This window comes from Suncus etruscus, chromosome 4 (genome assembly GCF_024139225.1).
Source record: "Suncus etruscus isolate mSunEtr1 chromosome 4, mSunEtr1.pri.cur, whole genome shotgun sequence".
NCBI lineage: Eukaryota > Metazoa > Chordata > Mammalia > Eulipotyphla > Soricidae > Suncus > Suncus etruscus.
Genome location: NC_064851.1, coordinates 57,480,547 through 57,498,098, shown reverse-complemented (window position 1 = coordinate 57,498,098; position 17,552 = coordinate 57,480,547). Strand labels below are relative to the sequence as shown.

At 37.1% G+C, this 17,552-nt stretch overlaps 1 protein-coding gene across 1 annotated transcript in view; it reads right to left on the bottom strand.

The window, feature by feature from the left end:
* The window catches only part of PHIP (pleckstrin homology domain interacting protein), a 161,006-nt gene that overhangs the window by 46,693 nt on the left and 96,761 nt on the right, over window positions 1-17,552 (bottom strand). The window contains exons 21-24 of the mRNA XM_049772308.1: window positions 13,328-13,468; window positions 9,770-9,846; window positions 5,138-5,363; window positions 1,494-1,613 (exon numbers count right to left, since the gene is read on the bottom strand). Of these exons, the coding sequence (XP_049628265.1) occupies window positions 1,494-1,613; window positions 5,138-5,363; window positions 9,770-9,846; window positions 13,328-13,468 (564 nt within the window). The remainder of the gene's footprint in view (window positions 1-1,493; window positions 1,614-5,137; window positions 5,364-9,769; window positions 9,847-13,327; window positions 13,469-17,552) is intronic.

Genomic DNA, 17,552 nt, shown 5'->3' with positions numbered 1-17,552 from the left:
GAATCGAACCGCTGTCTGTCCAATGCTAGTGTTTGCAAGGCAGACAGACACCTTAGCTCTGGTGCCACCTTCCCAGCCCCTTGAGGTAGATTTCTAAAGAGAAGCTGAGTACATTTTTTAACCTGAAAGGGAACCTCTGCATTTATTTATGTTGTGTAATATGGTAAAAGTGTAATTATGAGTCATGATTAGTCATTTAAATTATTTTGTAGCAAGTACTCCATATGAGTAGATTGCTTTAAAATGTAAAACGTGCATATGACTCATCTATTATCCTTATAAAAATTAACAAGGAATGTATTTATTTACATTTTATGATGGTAAAATTTAAATGAACTCTGACAAAAAAAATTCTGTATGACTGAATCTTGAACACCATAACTCTGACACCAAATGTTCATCAATACTAAATAAAAAGTAGTTTGTTTTAAAATAATATTAATAGCTTTTAATGGTACCAAGTTATTAATATCATTCTGGCATATCCCTTATTCTTTTTATTCTATTTATATAGTCATCACTTCATGTACAGGAAACTTAAAACATATGAAAGATACTGAAAAAATCAGAACTCACTTGCTTTATAACTAAAAGAAATTAAACATTCTGAAAGCAAATGATGCAGCAAGGAATTGTACATTTTTCAGGCTATCCTACTCTAACATAACATGTTAACATGATATAGTTTAATCAAATATATCATTGCACAATCTGTCAAGAGCCATTTCTGTATCAAACTAAAACAGGGTGGTAATGCTGTGGGCACTGAGTCTGCTTAGACAAAAATAATGTACATTTTTTTTTTCAAACTGTTCTTTAGAGCTCTCCTGCATTATAACATTTGTGTTTTCCCTTTTTACTGTCACCTTCCACCTACCAATTAATTCTAAAGCAAATTGGTGTGTGTTACTGAAAAGGCCTTAAAGTTAATTTCTAATTTATCACGGGCTAATCTTTGAGACACCCTATATTTTTTGTCTCTTAACATTAAACCATAAAATAAGGAGACATAAACCATAAAACACTAAATTTCATTTTTATTTAAGCCTGAAGTTAGAAAACATTGTGTATCTAATTTAGAAAATAAAATTGGCAATAAAAGCCTCATTAAAAATTTATCTTTGGGCTAGAGGTATAATACAACATATAGGGCAGGTGCTTGCCTTGTACATGGACAAAGGAGGTTTGAAGCCCGATACACATATGGTCCCCATTCTTTCCAAGAGTGATCCCTGAGGTGGACTGCCAGGATTGAGCCCTGAGCATGACCAGATGAGGTCCAATATATATAAATGAATTTACATATTTATTTCTATATAAAGTGTTTTAATAACCATTAAAAATTTAAGGTTAATTAGAAGAAATACTGGGTATTTTAAAAAGTTTAAAAGTATGGCTGTGATTTTCTAAAGTTCTGATTCAAGATTTATTTAAAAAATTTAAGGTAAATTGGAAGAAATAATGCAGGATATTTAGAAACATTTTTAAAGTACCTCATCACCCATCTGTGGCACAAATGGGCATCTTCGGGGAATAGTATCTGTAATCCAAGTTGAAGGTAACCATTCTTCTAGTGTCAAGCCATTTTCGGTTAGTTCTCCTACAGCCAATCTCTAAGAGTTCAGAACATTATAAAACATTACTAGCATAAAAGTATTCATCTATGAATCTGTCTTTTAACTCTAAACAGAATTAAATATACAAGAGGGGATGTAGGTCTTTGCAAACTATGCTCTTAAACCTTATTCTGGGAAGATGGCTTAGCACTAAGAGACGTTACTCATTCCAAATTACTGCATAAAAAATTATCAATACCAGAACCCAACAAAATTCAGAACAAAAATGCAAACACATTCCATAAATTTTGCCATATAAGATCCTTCCTAAAACTTCTATCAGTTCATAAACATTTTATGTAATAAACCAAGAAATATATTAAAGTTAGCCTTTTTTAAAATTCTAGTCTGGGTATGTTGTTCAAAACCAAAAATTTTTGGTTTGTGCGTTATGTCCTAAAATTTATCTCCTCCATTTAAAAAAAATATCTGAATGTGGCTTAACTGAAATAAACTGAAGTGCTCAAACTGAAGTGTTAATTAGGTTAAAGAATTGATCATACAACTTGACATCAGTGATAATTTGTTGGAACATTCTTTTTCTTCTTCCTATTATCCTTTCTTAGTAATTCTTAAACATTTAAGGACCACTCTGAAAAGTAAGGTGCAGTAATAAGAATTTAGGCATAATATGAGATGGATACATTGGAGAATTTCAGGAAGATCTGACATGTTTTAAAAGAAATATTATGGATGCTATAAGAGGAGGTAATTACAGCCCAAGTCCAGTCATACATTAATTTTATGAATCAAAAAACGTTTTTAATGAGACCGGAGAGATAGTATGGAGGTAAGGCGTTTGCCTTTCATGCAAAAGGACGGTGGTTCGAATCCCAGCATCCCATATGGTCCCCTGTGCCTGCCGGGGGTGATTTCTGAGCATAGAGCCAGGAGTAACGAGCACTGCCGGGTGTGACCCTCCCAAAAAATACACCAGAAAAACACACGTTTTTAACAAAGGAAAAAAAATTCAAGGTCATACACCATGACAAGTAGGATTCATCCTAGGGATTAAAGGATGGTTTAACATATACAAATCCATGATATAATACACAACCACCACATCAATAAAAGAAAAATAAAATACCATTTGATCACATCATAGATGCAGAGAAAACATTTGACAAGATCCAGAACCTGTTCATGATACAAACTCTTAACAACATCAAAAGAGTCAAAGCCATTATAAGCCCATGGCAAGTACCATACTCAATAGGGAAAAACTGGGGCTGGAGAGATAGCACAGTGGTAGGGCGTTTGCCTTGCAAGCGGCGGACCAAGGACCAACTGTGGTTCAAATCCCGGCATCCCATATAGTTCCCCAGTGCCTGCCAGGAGTAATTTCTGAGCAGAGCCAAGAGGAACCCCTAAGCTCCACTGGGTGTGGTCCAAAACCCCAAAAAGAAATAAAAAGGAAAAAGAAAAGAAAAAGGAAAAACTAAAAGCCTTTCTTCTAAGATCTGACACAAACAAAGATGTTCCCTCTCACCGCTTCTATTTAACACAATACGGGAAGTACTTGCCACAGCAATAGGGAAGAAAACAGTATCAAGGGCATCCAGATAGGCAAAGAAAAGGACAAGCCCTCACAGTTTGCAAATGTTTATTGTAGCACTATTTACAAAAGTATATAATCTCACTCATTTATGGGATATAATAAAAATAAAAGATATTGTGGTAGTTATATCAAGAGAAAATGGAGAAGAGGACCAGGAAAACCAGGTACATGGTAGGAAGTTTGCCACAGATATTGAGTGAATGCAGTTAGGGTAGAGAAGGGACCACTATGACAGTGATAGTTGGAACTGATTGCTTGAGATAATAACTGGGTGTTGGATGGAGACAGTGCTATACATGATATACCTTTACTAACAATAATGAAAACCACAGTATGCAAAAAGAAAAAAATGGGAAGGAGATAGAAATAGAGACAAGCAAAACTGAGGCAGGTGGAGGGGGAGAGGTGAGGGAAACCAGGGACATAAGTCATGGGAAACATTTATTGAAAAAGGGTAGTGTCCACTGTAAGTCTGAATTCAATGAAAAACAACTTTGTAGTCATAATGTTTAAGTTAAAAAAAAAAAAAAAAAACTTTTTTGAGAACATAGCTATACTTTTTTGGCTACTGTGTTTTCAGGTACCCTGTAAGGGTAGCTGATCCTCTATAAAAAAAGCACATTATACTCTGCTTTATAGAGAATAGAGGAAAAAGGTAGAGGCAGGTAGACAAATAGACAGTTACATGTTTAAAACAAATTTAGAGTTCATACTAGCTCAAATCAGCATGACAGCAAATTGGAGACATGTATTGGACATGTCTTGAACATGTATTGAACATATTTAGATAGAACACAAAAAAGTCCTGATGAACTACACATGAAACATGAAAAAAAAAAACAGATAAAAAGGGTCAGTGAAGGGGCCGGAGAGATAGCATGGAGGTAAGGCGTTTGCCTTTCATGCAGGAGGTCATCGGTTCGAATCCCGGCGTCCCATATGGTCCCCTGTGCCTGCCAGGAGCAATTTCTGAGCCTGGAGCCAGGAATAACCCCTGAGCACTGCCGGGTGTGACCCAAAAACCACAAAAAAAAAAAAAAAAAAAAAAAGAAAAAAAGAAAAAGGGTCAGTGAAAACAACTATAAGAACAGTCACTGCTGAGAAAAGGATGCAGAACACAACATATTTGTAGGAAATGTTTTGTTATGTGGTGAATTTGAGAAATTAAGTCACTTGAATTAATGTTATTACGTCCAATTAATAAGTAGCTTTTATATTATGCAATAAGTATACTAGTAAGATCCACAGAGTCTATTACTTTCATATACTGAGGTAATGCATTAAAGTTTATTTGAATTGGGGGCCAGAGTGATAGCGCAGCAGTAGGGTGTATGCCTTGCATGTGGCCAACTCAGGAGACAGTAGTTGAATTCCTGGCATCCCATATAATACCCTGCCAGGGGCAATTTCTGAGCTCAGAGCCAGGAGTACCCCTAGTGCCGCTAGGTGTAACAAAAAAGAAAAATAAAAGTTTGTTTGAAAAGTTTTTTAGTAATTTAAGAAAATTAAGATGCTATTTATAACTATAATCTTTAAAATAAATCTAGTAATAAGATATTTTATGTATGGAAAAACAAAACTAGTTAATGATGAATTCCTTTCTAAGTTTATAAAAGCATAGAGAAACAGTGCTTATTTCAGATAATAAGACTAAGAAATATGAACAATTTTCTCTACTTTTCAATCCACTGGTTGGCTAACATCTAATCATGTCAACAAAATATAAATTTAAAATTTATTACACAATTACTTAATTTTAATTTCAAACTTACCCCATGCAAATTTAAAGGTAGAAAGATATTATCACATTACTTAAACAATGAAATCAATGGCTAACAATTATAGTGGGATCAAATGTGACATTGCATAATTAAGTCTTAGTTATCAGTTTGAAGAAAATTATCAAATTAAATGCATCAAACTGAACTCCTGGGTAGAAATATATATTTATTTTAAAAATCACCTTCTGTTTTCTTTCTTTGGGCTTCTTTTTCTTTGGTGATATCTGTCCATCTTTTTCTTCATTAATTTTTTTCCTTTCTTTTTTGATCTGTTTTTGCTTCTGCTTTTCATCTTCTTCATCTGAACTGCTTTCTGCTTTCTTGGCTTTATGCTTAGGAACTTTCTTTGGTGGTTGCAGATTAATCCCTGCATCTGCTGTCCAGTCAGAATAATCACTGGAGTAGTCACTAGAAGAATAAATAATTACTTACATAAGATACTTATAAAATCATTGCAACTAAAAATTTCAGATCTGGGGCTGGAGCCATGGCACAGTGGTAGGGCGTTTGCCTTGCATGCGGCTGACCCAAGATGGACCTTGGTCCGATGCTCCAGCATCCCATATGGTCCCCCAAGCCAGGAGCGATTTCTGAATGCATAGCCAGAAGTAACCCCTGAGCGCCTGAGCTCACCACCGGGTGTGGCCCAAAAACAACAACAACAAAAATTCAGATCTGTACAGTTAATTTTTTTTGGCCCTGTGCCACCACTCCAGCCCCTGTACATACTAAATTAACTAAAAATTTCTCCCTAACTCTCAACTCACCATCTACTTTTTTACTGTTGTTTTAGTCCCTACATGGTGGGGTTGGAGGGCTGTATGTGATACTGGGGATCAATCCTGGGTCAGCCATTACCTGTTGCTCTACTTGGTATACTGATCTCAGGCCCTCATCTATTTTGTTAAAATTCTGTAGGTCTAATTTAAATAGCTAAAATAACTATAAAAATGCAAGATTCTGTAACTGAGAATACATTTAAGAACTTAAGATACTATTCTTGGGCTGGAGCGATAGCACAATGAGTAGGGCGTTTGCTTTGCAAATGCCCAACCTGGGTTCGGCATTAGGATTGAGTCATTAGGATTGATTCTTGAGCGCAGAGCCAAGAGTAAAGCCTGAGCACTGCCAAGTGTGACCCCAAAAGCAAAAACCAAATTAAAACAAAACCAAACAAAAGGCCCCACTAATTTATGATGCTTGAAATATCTTATGAATATAAAACTAAAGAGCAAAAGGTGGGCAGGAGAGATAGCACAATTTGAGTTGCATGTGACCAACCCAGGTTGGATGGTGGTTTGATTCTTGGCATCCCATATGGTCCCCTGAGCCTGCCTGGGGCATAGAGCATCTGAGCATAGAGCCAGGAGTAAGTCCTGAGCACTTCGAACCAGGTGTGACCACAAAAAAGAGCAAATAGTTACTTCACTAAATTCTGGCAGCAGCAAAAGAAGAGCCTTAGTGAAACAACACCAAGCAGGAAGTACAAGGACTCAACAGAGTGAACTTTCACTGGGGATCACTGATGTGTTCATGAAAAATAATATTGCAAAAGCAAAGTCAGATATGCTTTGTCCAATGGAATGTGTACTTGAGAAGTTTATTTAGAATCTACATGTTTAAAATAGTAGACCTAAGGTTTGTGTGTATCCTGAGTCAAATTTGCAAGTACATCTGTGATTCAGAAAAACTTAAACCTTGGTATTTTTTAAACAAATTTTTATTTTAAAACTGTGTATTATAATTGAGTTTAAGGCATATATATATTTTTTGTTTGTTTGTTTGTTTGTTTGTTTTGGGGCCACACCTGGTGACACTCAGGGGCTACTTCTGGCTACGCACTCAGAAATGGCTCCTGGCTTGGGGCCATATGGGATGCCAGGGATCGAACCGAGGTCTGTCCTGGATCAGCCATGTGCAAGGCAAAAGTCCGACCACTGCGCTATTGCTCCGGCCCTAGGCATCTATTTTGATACCAATTACACCACCAGTGGAATTAAGTCTTAGGTCTTAGTAGTTTATGAATCATATCATGCTTTCTAATACTTATGCTATCTTCTATTTACATTTCAGCATGTAAGACTATGTAAAATGCTTTAAAAATAATGTAAAATAGGGCCGGAGAGATAGCACAGCTGAAAGGTGTTTGCCTTGCAAATAGCCGATCCAGGTCCCAGCATCCCATATGATTCCCTATGACTGCCAGGAAAGATTTCTGAGCACAGACACAGAGTCAGGAGTAAACCCTGAGCATTGCCGGGTGAGACCCAAAAACCAAAACCAAAACCAAAACCAAACCAAAACAAAACAAAAGTGAAATATACTATATAAAAGTCAATCAATGACTAGATTTTACGTAGTTCGACAGACCATACTGCTCATAATTCTAATACCAAAGGACAAATTTCTTCCTTTTTTGGGCCACACCCAGTGACGCTAAGGGGTTACTCCTGGCTATGCGCTCAGAAGTCAGTCCTAGCTGGGGGGACCATATGGGACATCGGGGGATCAAACCACGGTTCGTCCTAGGTAAGCACATGCAAGGCAAATGCCCTACAGCTTGCACTACTGCTCCGGCCCCCCAAAGACAATTTTTTCTGTAACTTTGAAAGTGTTGTTTTATTTTACCACTGTCACTTTTTGCTATGTAGGCATTTATTTATATCTCCCGAAGAAAAATAATTACAAGAATCAAATAATATTTTTCAGTTTGATTTCATGGCATTTTAAACTTTGAAATTTTAGGGGCCAAACATAGTATAGCAAACAGATAAGGCACTTGTAGTATTTGTGGCTGACCCAAGCACATCCAAGAATAATTCCTGAGCACAGAGACAATAGTAAGTCCTAAACATTGACACATGTGACCATAACACCCTCTACCCAAACGAACAAACAATTAAGTTCTTTAAATTTTCAGGAATATCTAAATGCATGAGAATGCAAATGCAGAGAAAAGGGCCCATTCAAAACTATTAACACTAACTCCAGACACAACTACTCAAAATGGCAACAGCCAAGCTGGAGTGATAGCACAGTTGTAGGGTGTTTGCCTTGGAAGCAAGCAGACGCAGGACCAACTTGGGTTCGATCCCCAGCATCCCATGTGGTCCCCAGAGCCTGCCAGAAGCAATTTCTGAGAGCAGAGGCAAGTGTAACCATCAGGTATGGCCCCAAAACCCAAAATAGACAAACAAAATGGCATCAGCCAAATACTTTTTAGATCCCTCAATTCTTAAACATCAAGTAATGCCAACAAGATCAACCTATAAACCTAGTCCATGGTCTTTATAACAATTGCCCTCAAGTACTAAACCACCTCTATTCTTGCAAAACAACACTTTTACAACTATCTTCTAAAATGAGATATTCTATTACTGAGCCAAGAAAAGTATTGGTATTCGATCTTTCTACAGAATCTAACTCTTGGTTTATTTTGATAATTTTTTCTTTTTCTTTTTCTTTTTTTTTTTTGGTTTTTGGGTCACACCCGGCAGTGCTCAGGGGTTACTCCTGGCAGGCACGGGGGACCATATGGGACACTGGGATTCGAACCAACCACCTTTGGTCCTGGATCGGCTGCTTGCAAGGCAAACACCGCTGTGCTATCTCTCCGGGCCCTATTTTGATAATTTTTGTTTTGCTTTGTGGACCACAACCTATCAATGCTCAAGGGGTTACTCTTAGCTTTGCACTAAGGAATCACTTGGGGAATGGACCATATGGGATGCAGGAGCTAGACTCAAGGCAAACGCCTTACCCACTGTACTGTACTATCACTCTAGACTGCCTTTTGATAATTTTAAAAGCTACTGCCAGAAGGGAATGAAAGTGTTAAGAGGTAAAACATGATTACCAACTATTTCTCAAAGTGATACTTCTCTTGTTACTAAACCTTCCAGACATCTATCTCTTTAATAAAAATGTATCATCAGTCTAAGAAGTGGAAAAAAGGAAATCTAAATGTGAGATTAACTGGATTAAGATGAACTTTAAAGAAGGACTGACTTGTTATTTTTTTAAATATAAAATTAATTGGGGGGGGCAGAGAGAATGTATAGGGAATAAGGCATTTGCCTTGACATAGCAGACAGGATTTAATCCCCACCATTCCATATGGTCCCCTGATTCCTCCATGAGTAATACTTGAGTGCAGAGATAGGTGTAGTCCAAAAATAAACATTTTTTTTAAATTGAGACACTGTGAGATTCTGTTGGTAGTTGAGTTCCATTTACAGAAAGTCCCATCATCAATGTCCCTAGTTTCCCTCCAACCCACCTTGATGGCAGATACTTCTCTTTCTCCCTCTCACCTCCCTTTTCTCTTTAAGAAAAATACTGTTATTGAAAGTGCATATCACTTTACCTGCTTTCAGCACAAAGTTCTAGTCCAGAATGATTAATTTTCAACTATCATGTTTCCCTCCTTTGTGGCAAGCTTCCTACCATGGACCAGTCAGAGTCAAGGAAGTTTAACTTTAAACTCAAAGGAATTTTGAAATATTCTGTTAAAAGATTCATTTTTAAAAGATTCTAAAGGGGGGCCGGAGAGATAGCACAGCGGTGTTTGCCTTGCAAGCAGCTGATCCAGGACCTAAGGTGGTTGGTTCAAATCCCAGTGTCCCATATGGTCCCCCGTGCCTGGCAGGAGCTATTTCTGAGCAGATAGCCAGGAGTAACCCCTGAGCATAGCCAGGGGTGGCCCAAAAACCAAAAACCAAAAAAAAAAAAAAAAAAAAAAAAAAAAAGATTCTAAAGGAGTTTTTCTAAAAATTTTACATTACATTTTAAGAAATAAAAATGCATTAAGTTACCTAGAACTGCCATCACTATGCCATGCTCTTTCTTCCTCTTCTGATGTTCCGCCACTGATAGCAACAACTTCACCTTCCTGATAGTAAATAAAAATTTTACAGTATAATTTCAGCAACACCAGATAATGTAAATCAGATTACAATATGTAATTTAAACCTAATTTGATTATAAAGCAAAGGTCTAATGTTTTTATATTAAAAACCACCAAATAAATCTAACATTTAATATATAACAATTGCAACTTTTATTATTAAAGTTTTATTTAGGAACCGGAGCGGTGGCACAAGTGGTAGGGCATTTGTTTCTTGCACGTGCTAACCTAGGACGAACTGCAGTTTGATCCCCTGGTATCCCGTATGGTCCCCCAAGCCAAGAGAGATTTCTGAACGCATAGCCAGGAGTAACCCGAGTGTCACCAGGTGTGCCTCCCCCACCAAAAAAAAAAAGTTCCATTCAGAGCAACCTATAAGGAAATTAACATATTTTGCTATTTATTTAAGCATAACCATCTATGGATGGTAAGAAATTCCATAGTTAATCAGTGGGAAAACTCTAAAAAATTTTTCCAACTGTTATTCTGACAAAGTTAAAATTAGGAGATAAGCATGTTATTACTATTATCATTAAAATAGCTTCATCGTATACACAAATATTACAAATCTGGTTATTATTTTGTCAAAATGACAGAGGACTAAAATTATCTAAGCCTTTTTCTCTTTAATAAGTACTGACATCACTGTAGGATATCACCCTGATAAATCATTTATTTATTTTTGTTTAAGACCATATCTGGTGGAGTTCAGAGAACCATAGAGGGTGCTGGAGACTAACCCAAGGTTAACTGTGTGCAAGGCAGAGGCACTCTTCCAAAAGTACTATCACTCTGGCCCAAAACCTTTTTTGGTTATAAAATAGTATACAAATATGTCCTACTTAATTAAACTAATAAATTTCATTTTGAAATTTTAATTTTGGCTCAATATAACAAAATATATTAAATCTCACTTGGTAGATTTATTTAAAGGAAAAGAAGAAATACACTTCTGTGTCTTGAATACAATAAAGATTAATAGATAAGGAAGAGACTAAGCCATAAAATATTTGCACTAAAAAAGAATTCTTTCATTAAATATAGCTTATGTGTAACCCAAGCATAAAAAAACAAAACAAAACTTGTGTATACACAGACACACACACACACATTTACAAACACAGACACAATATAGCCTAAGATGTAATTCTTTCATTATAATCTTGTAGGAAGTTACTCAACTGCACTGAAAGGATGTTAATGTTAAATCAGTTATAAATTATTTTTCAATGTGAATGACTTCAAAAACTTTCATAAAGGCCAGACCAATAGTACAGTAGCCAGGACGTTTGCCTTGCACTCAGCCAACAGGGGTTCAATCTCTCGTATTCTTTTTTTTTTTTTTTTTTTGGTTTTTGGTTTTTGGGCCACACCCGGCGGTGCTCAGGGGTTACTCCTGGCTATCTGCTCAGAAATAGCTCCTGGCAGGCACGGGGGACCATATGGGACACCGGGATTCGAACCAACCACCTTTGGTCCTGGATCGGCTGCTTGCAAGGCAAATGCCGCTGTGCTATCTCTCCGGGCCCCAATCTCTCGTATTCTATATGCCAGGAGGTTTCTCTGAATGTTAGCCAAGACCGTGTCAAAACTGAAAAAAAAAATTTCTGCTTTCATATATAATAGATAATAGATGTACCTGGAAATAAATGTTCCTAGTAAATTAAATCACATTTAAAATATTTTATAAAAACATTAAAAATCATTATATAGATTTGTCAAATATAATCTTTTAGTTTTACAAAAAAAGTACAAGATATACACCGACTACTGTGTCAAGGGTATTTTTCCAGACTAGACAGATCATTTTGAATAGACAGATCATTTTGAATTTGACCAAAATTCACTGGAAAATACCTTTTCAAATGGTTGTAATAGTCTCAACCTTAGTTAATATTGCAGTGTCCACAGAGAATCTACTCAAAGAATTTAAGACTGAAAACATAGCACTGCTTTTAAAAATGCACAGTAGTCAATATTTAAAATAACAGAGGCTCTGGATTACCCAGGAAAGGGGGGGGGGTGTTAAATGCTGAGTATGCTAGTTTGTGACTGCAAACTAGAGTTGTTGTGTAAGGCAGGCACTCTTCCGAATGTACTATCATTCTGGTCCCAAACTTTTTTTTTTGGTTATAAAGTAGTATACAAATATCTCATGCTTAATTAGACCACTAAATAATATTTTTATTATTTGAGTAGGAACAATGATACTTATAGGGATTAAACTAAAACAATATTTTAAGTTACAAAAAAATAGGACCAGAGAGGTAGTACAGTGGGGAAGGCACTTGCCTTACACGTGGATATTGGTAGGTAGACTTGGGTTGTACCCCTAGACCCTATGTGGTCCCAATTGCCACCAAAAGTGATCTGAGTAGAGCCAGGAATAGGCCCTAAGCACTCAAAGGGAGCAGCCTCCAAACAAAAATGATCAATTATTGTTATATACATGTAAAATCACCTTACTTTTTCCTTTCACCTTTCCTTACTCTCAGTCATTTATGTTAAACTCAGTCTAAATAAAAATGGCAGGGAAAAGAGCAGAGAGCAAGAAACTTGTCTGGCTCAGTAAGATCTAAGAAGCTTCTTGACAATCTCTGGCTGAAGTGCACCTTTTCCCAAGACTGTTGTCTGATTTTTTTATACAAGATTGCAAGTTGAGACCCCATAATAACAAGAAAGACTATAAATCAGTATAGATTATAAACTAGCCACCATTTAACAAATGCATACTAATTTGTCTTTACAGCTACAGAATAAAGCTTTACGGTGCCATTACTTTAACTTTCCCCTTTGGGGGAGGCTTGGGGAGAGGAAGGTTTCTCCTTACTCTATACTCCACAATCACTCCTAGAAGTTCCCAGGGACCATATGGGATGTTGGGGAACATGCATGGGTCAGCTACATGCATGGAAAATACCTTACACACTGTACTATCTCTCCAGTCCCCTTTAGTTTAGCTTTTCTTGTTATTTTTGAGCCCCACCCGCTGACGCTCAGGGGTTATTCCTGGTTATGCGCTCAAAAATCGCTCCTGTGTTGGGGGACCATATGGGACATCGAGGAATCAAACCGTGGTCTGTCCTAGGCTAGCTTGGGCAAGGCAGATGCCTTACCACTTGTGCCACTGCTCCGGCCCCTAATTTAGCTTTTAAAGGCTTTACAGTAAAGGAAATTCAAGTTTAAACCCTACAGACAACTTCAAAGTTAGATATTGTTTAATTAAAACATTTAAATTTATATCTATTCCACATAACACAAGAATGTTTAATTTATATGCATATTTTATGGAATTCAGATTATGAATATGTGCATATGTGCCATAGTTGGAATATATATAGCCTATCGTAAGTATCACTTAAGCTGTCACTCATTTTAAGATATAAATATATGGCATTTAAATATTAATGAATATGATAACTGTTTAAGTAAAACTTTTAAAAATTATGAATATATTCATTCTTACATCTGAAGAACTAGTGTCACTTTCTATCTCTTCTGAAGGTCTAAGTGTCTCTTCCAATGCAGATCTTGTACGGTAATTGTGTTGATTTGACTGTTGCTTTTTGGATTCTCCAATATCCAGGAAATTCTCATGAGCATGATTCTAAAAAGAAATTAATTCATTAGCAGTTAGCTTAAAAAGCAAGCCTTGTAGTAAGACTATGTACTTTAACTATTAAAAACCCATTTACATTTAAGATAAAAATGGGATAGTATTAGCTCAATTATTTTATCATATTGACCAATATATTTTATAGGTTTATATTTTAATTCACATGCTATTTTATAGGTTCATGTTAACTCACATGCTGACCAATGAATTACAAAAACCTTTCTTCTGATTAGTGATATAGGCTCAAGGATTCACAGACACAGACTAAGTTGTACATTGAAGTCTCTTGTATCCACACCTAATAGAAGAGATTTGCTGTGAAGTTTATGTACAGAGGCAAACTGACAATCAAAATGGTGATCATGAACTTATTCTGCTACCAAATACTTGGGACAGCAAGTAGTTACCTTCTGTAGATGAATGCTAGAAAAATCTTTTGCAGCAGATGAGAATGTAATCAGCATTCATTAAAAAATTCTGACAATGGGCCTGGAGAGATAGCACAGCGGTGTTTGCCTTGCAAGCAGCTGATCCAGGACCTAAGGTGGTTGGTTCGAATCCCGGTGTCCCTTATGGTCCCCCGTGCCTGCCAGGAGCTATTTCTGAGCAGATAGCCAGGAGTAACCCTTGAGCGCCGCTGGGTGTGGCCCAAAAACCAAAAAAAAAAAAAAAAAAAAAAAAAAATCTGACAAAATACATGGTGAGGTGAACTCAAGAAAGTCAATAATTCCAGTGTACAGTGAGTCAACATAATTTTTCAGAGGAAGTTATCCAGTTTTTATTAGCCATAATTAAACTTTATGATTAAGAAAATAATTACATCTTAAAGATATCTTAAAAATTATGAAAAATAGGGGGGCATTAAAATTACAGATGTCTTTATACTTATTAATGTAATGTAACATAAATAATAAGTATCAAAAATAAGCATAATCTTTATTAATTTATAAAAAAATTTTAAATAAAAATAAGTATACATAGCTGCTCTGTGTTTGGGCACAAACAAAGGCTGCTGCTTTGCTCCCTGCCTAGTTTCCTGTTTGTCTGCATGAGGCAGCCAAGAGAGGCTGACTCTGCTCACAAAGGGTAGAGCCTGATTCCTGCCTCGTGTTTGGGCACAAAAAAAAGACATAAAAGGCTGCTGCTTTGCTGCCTGCCTGGTTTCTTGCTTTTCTGCTTGAGACAGCCAAGAAAGGCTCCAGCAGGCATAATTTCTTCAGAGCTCTGTACAAGGTTGGCTGACTCCTCCCACAAAGGGCAAGGCTAGAGGGAACGCTGCCAAGACGTGGCCACGCACATTCTCTAGCCCATGAACCCCACCACAACACGTATTAAAATCCATGCTACAAGTGTGTCATTGGGGAAAAAATGCAGGACAATATCATGCATAAAGGATGTGGAGATTGCAGCTCTGAGTGTTAACCACCTAGTTAGCCTCTCAGATAAGGAGTTTAGAGTAGAAATAAGGAGGATGTTCATAGACCTCAAGGAGAGCATAGACTGAGTTGAACAGACCACAAAGATAGAAATCAAAAACCTCCAAACTAAAATAACAGAACTGGTATTTAAAAAAAAAAACTCGGTAGATGAGATGAAAACCTCAATAGAAAGCCTCTTCAACAGAGTAACAGCAGCTGAGGACAGAATCAGTGAGCTGGAAGATGAGATGCAAAACAACTCCATACAGCAGATGAGACTGAAAAACCTTAAAGAAATTGATCAGACAATGGAAAAATTACTCAAAAATGTGAACAGATGAAAACAGAAGTCTTTGATAAACTCAACAAAAAAAATATGAGTCACTGAAGTCCCAGAGACCCAGGAAGAATCAATAGTCAAGGACATCATTACAGAGAAACTTCCAGAGCTAAACACTGCATACAACCAAATGCCCGAAGAGTCCCAGCTAAAAGAGACCCGAAGAAAAGCACCTCAAGACACATGTTAGTCACAATGACAAATCCCACAGATGGGGATATAAAACTGAAAGCAGCAATATCAAAAAGGAAAATTATATTCAAAGGAGCATCCTTAAGATTTACAGCAGACCTGTTGCAAGAAACCCTCAAGGCCAGAGGCAGTGGTGGGATATAGTGACAAAACTCAACGAAATGAATGTTTCGCCTAGAATATTGCATCTAGGAGACTCACTTTCCGGTTGAAGGAAGTATATATAGCTTCACAGACAAACAACAACTCAGAAACTTTACAGACTCAAAACAAGCCTTAAAAGAAAAACTGCAAGGTCTACTTTAAGACAAGACAGACTAACACACACACCAAACTTGCTATCCTAACTCTAAAATATATTCTCATTAAGCAGCAGAGAAACAGTACGGGAATATAGGAGCTTGTCTTGCTTGTGGATGATACCATTTTGTCTTTGGTATGATTTATGCTTCCTTAGCCAATCCAGAGTGTGATCCCTAAGTAAAGAATCAGAAATAATTCCAAGCATATTTTGTCCCAGATAGCACTTCTTCTTTTTAAACAAGGCACATGAAATAGAGTACTACAGCATTTTATTCATTCATCTGTTGACAGGTTGACTCTTTCTTTAGGATGAAAAGCATCTTTGAAAAAGATTTCTTGATGTCAAAGTTCACAATGTTCCTAAGAAAAGCTTCAATGCTAGTTTCATTATGCATTTCAGGTTATTTACTTCAGTTGAAACAGCAAGAAAAAAAGAACACTGTATTGGGTATGAAAAAGTAGGACAAGGGGTTGGAGTGATAGATAGCCTTGCACGAAGAGAACCTGGGTTCAATCCCCCACATCCTAAATGGTCCCTTGAGCCAGGAGTGATTTCTGAGTGCAGAGCTAAGAGTAACTCCTGAGCGCCACTGGGTGTGGCCCTTCCTCTCCCCCAAAAAGTAGGACCAAATCATTACTTGGTCCACAGAGGCAGTTTCTGCAGAAAGCCTGGAGGGACAGACACAGAGCTTGTTAACTGGCTAAACTGATGGCAAGATGAAATCCAGAGCTTCAAGTAGCATGGTTCCACGGGATTAACATATTTTGGGAGAATAAAGCAGGCTGCTCTTAGGAGGCCCTGAGAGCCCCCAGTGATTTATGGTCAACTGAGCTAAGAACTACGTTCAATGTAAGAACCCATAGATGCAACAATATTCTAATCCTGTGGTGTTAGGGATTAATAAAAGTCATCCCTGCAGTACTCTGGGACCTCTAGGGTCATACCTTGTGGTGATTAGAACTGCCCAGGGGTCAAACAATGGTCAAGGAAAGCTCCTTATTCCCAGTGCACTATGTCTCTGTCCCTAGGACTAAGAGTTTTGTAGAGGCATGCAACACCTGGCGGCGCTCAGGGGTTACTACTGGTTCTGCACTCAGAAATCGCTGCTGATAGGGTTAGGGCCCATATGGGATGCTGGGGATAGAACCCAAACCTGTCCTGGGTCAATGTGTGCAAGGAAAATGCCCTACTGTTGTGCCATCACTCCAACCCCTATTTTGTTCTTATTTTTGAGGGGAGAAGGTGTTCACACACACACACATACACCTCAAGCCCCTGACATGCTCAGGGAGAATAAGCAGTGCTGGTAATTAAACCAGCGGAGTTTACGAGATGCTACTGGTCAAATTAGGCTGAGCTATAGACATGCCAAGTAAATATTTCAGTCCCTATATTATCTTTTGCTCCCAAAGAGTTTCTATTTTCAACACCAGAGTAAATCTGCATGATAAATACATTACTGCACATAATAGTTATTTGTTTATATTTCAAATAACTGAAGTAATAAAATTGATAAAACAGGAAAAATGTTTATACTCTATAAAACCAAATAAGCAGGTACCAAAAGGACCAGTAAAAAAGAGATGAGTACACAGGAGACAGATGCATAGTGAAGAACAAAAAAGGACCTTTAGTATTACTTAATGTAATGCATTTAAAACACTGTTTTGATATAAATCTAAGTTTTATTTATAATGAAGAAAAACATTAAAAAAACCATTTAAATAGTTTGGGTATAAATTTATACTCAGAAGCCATAATAAGTTCCTTTTACTAAATAAAAAAATCGGCCACACACACACACAAAAAGAAAAATTGGCC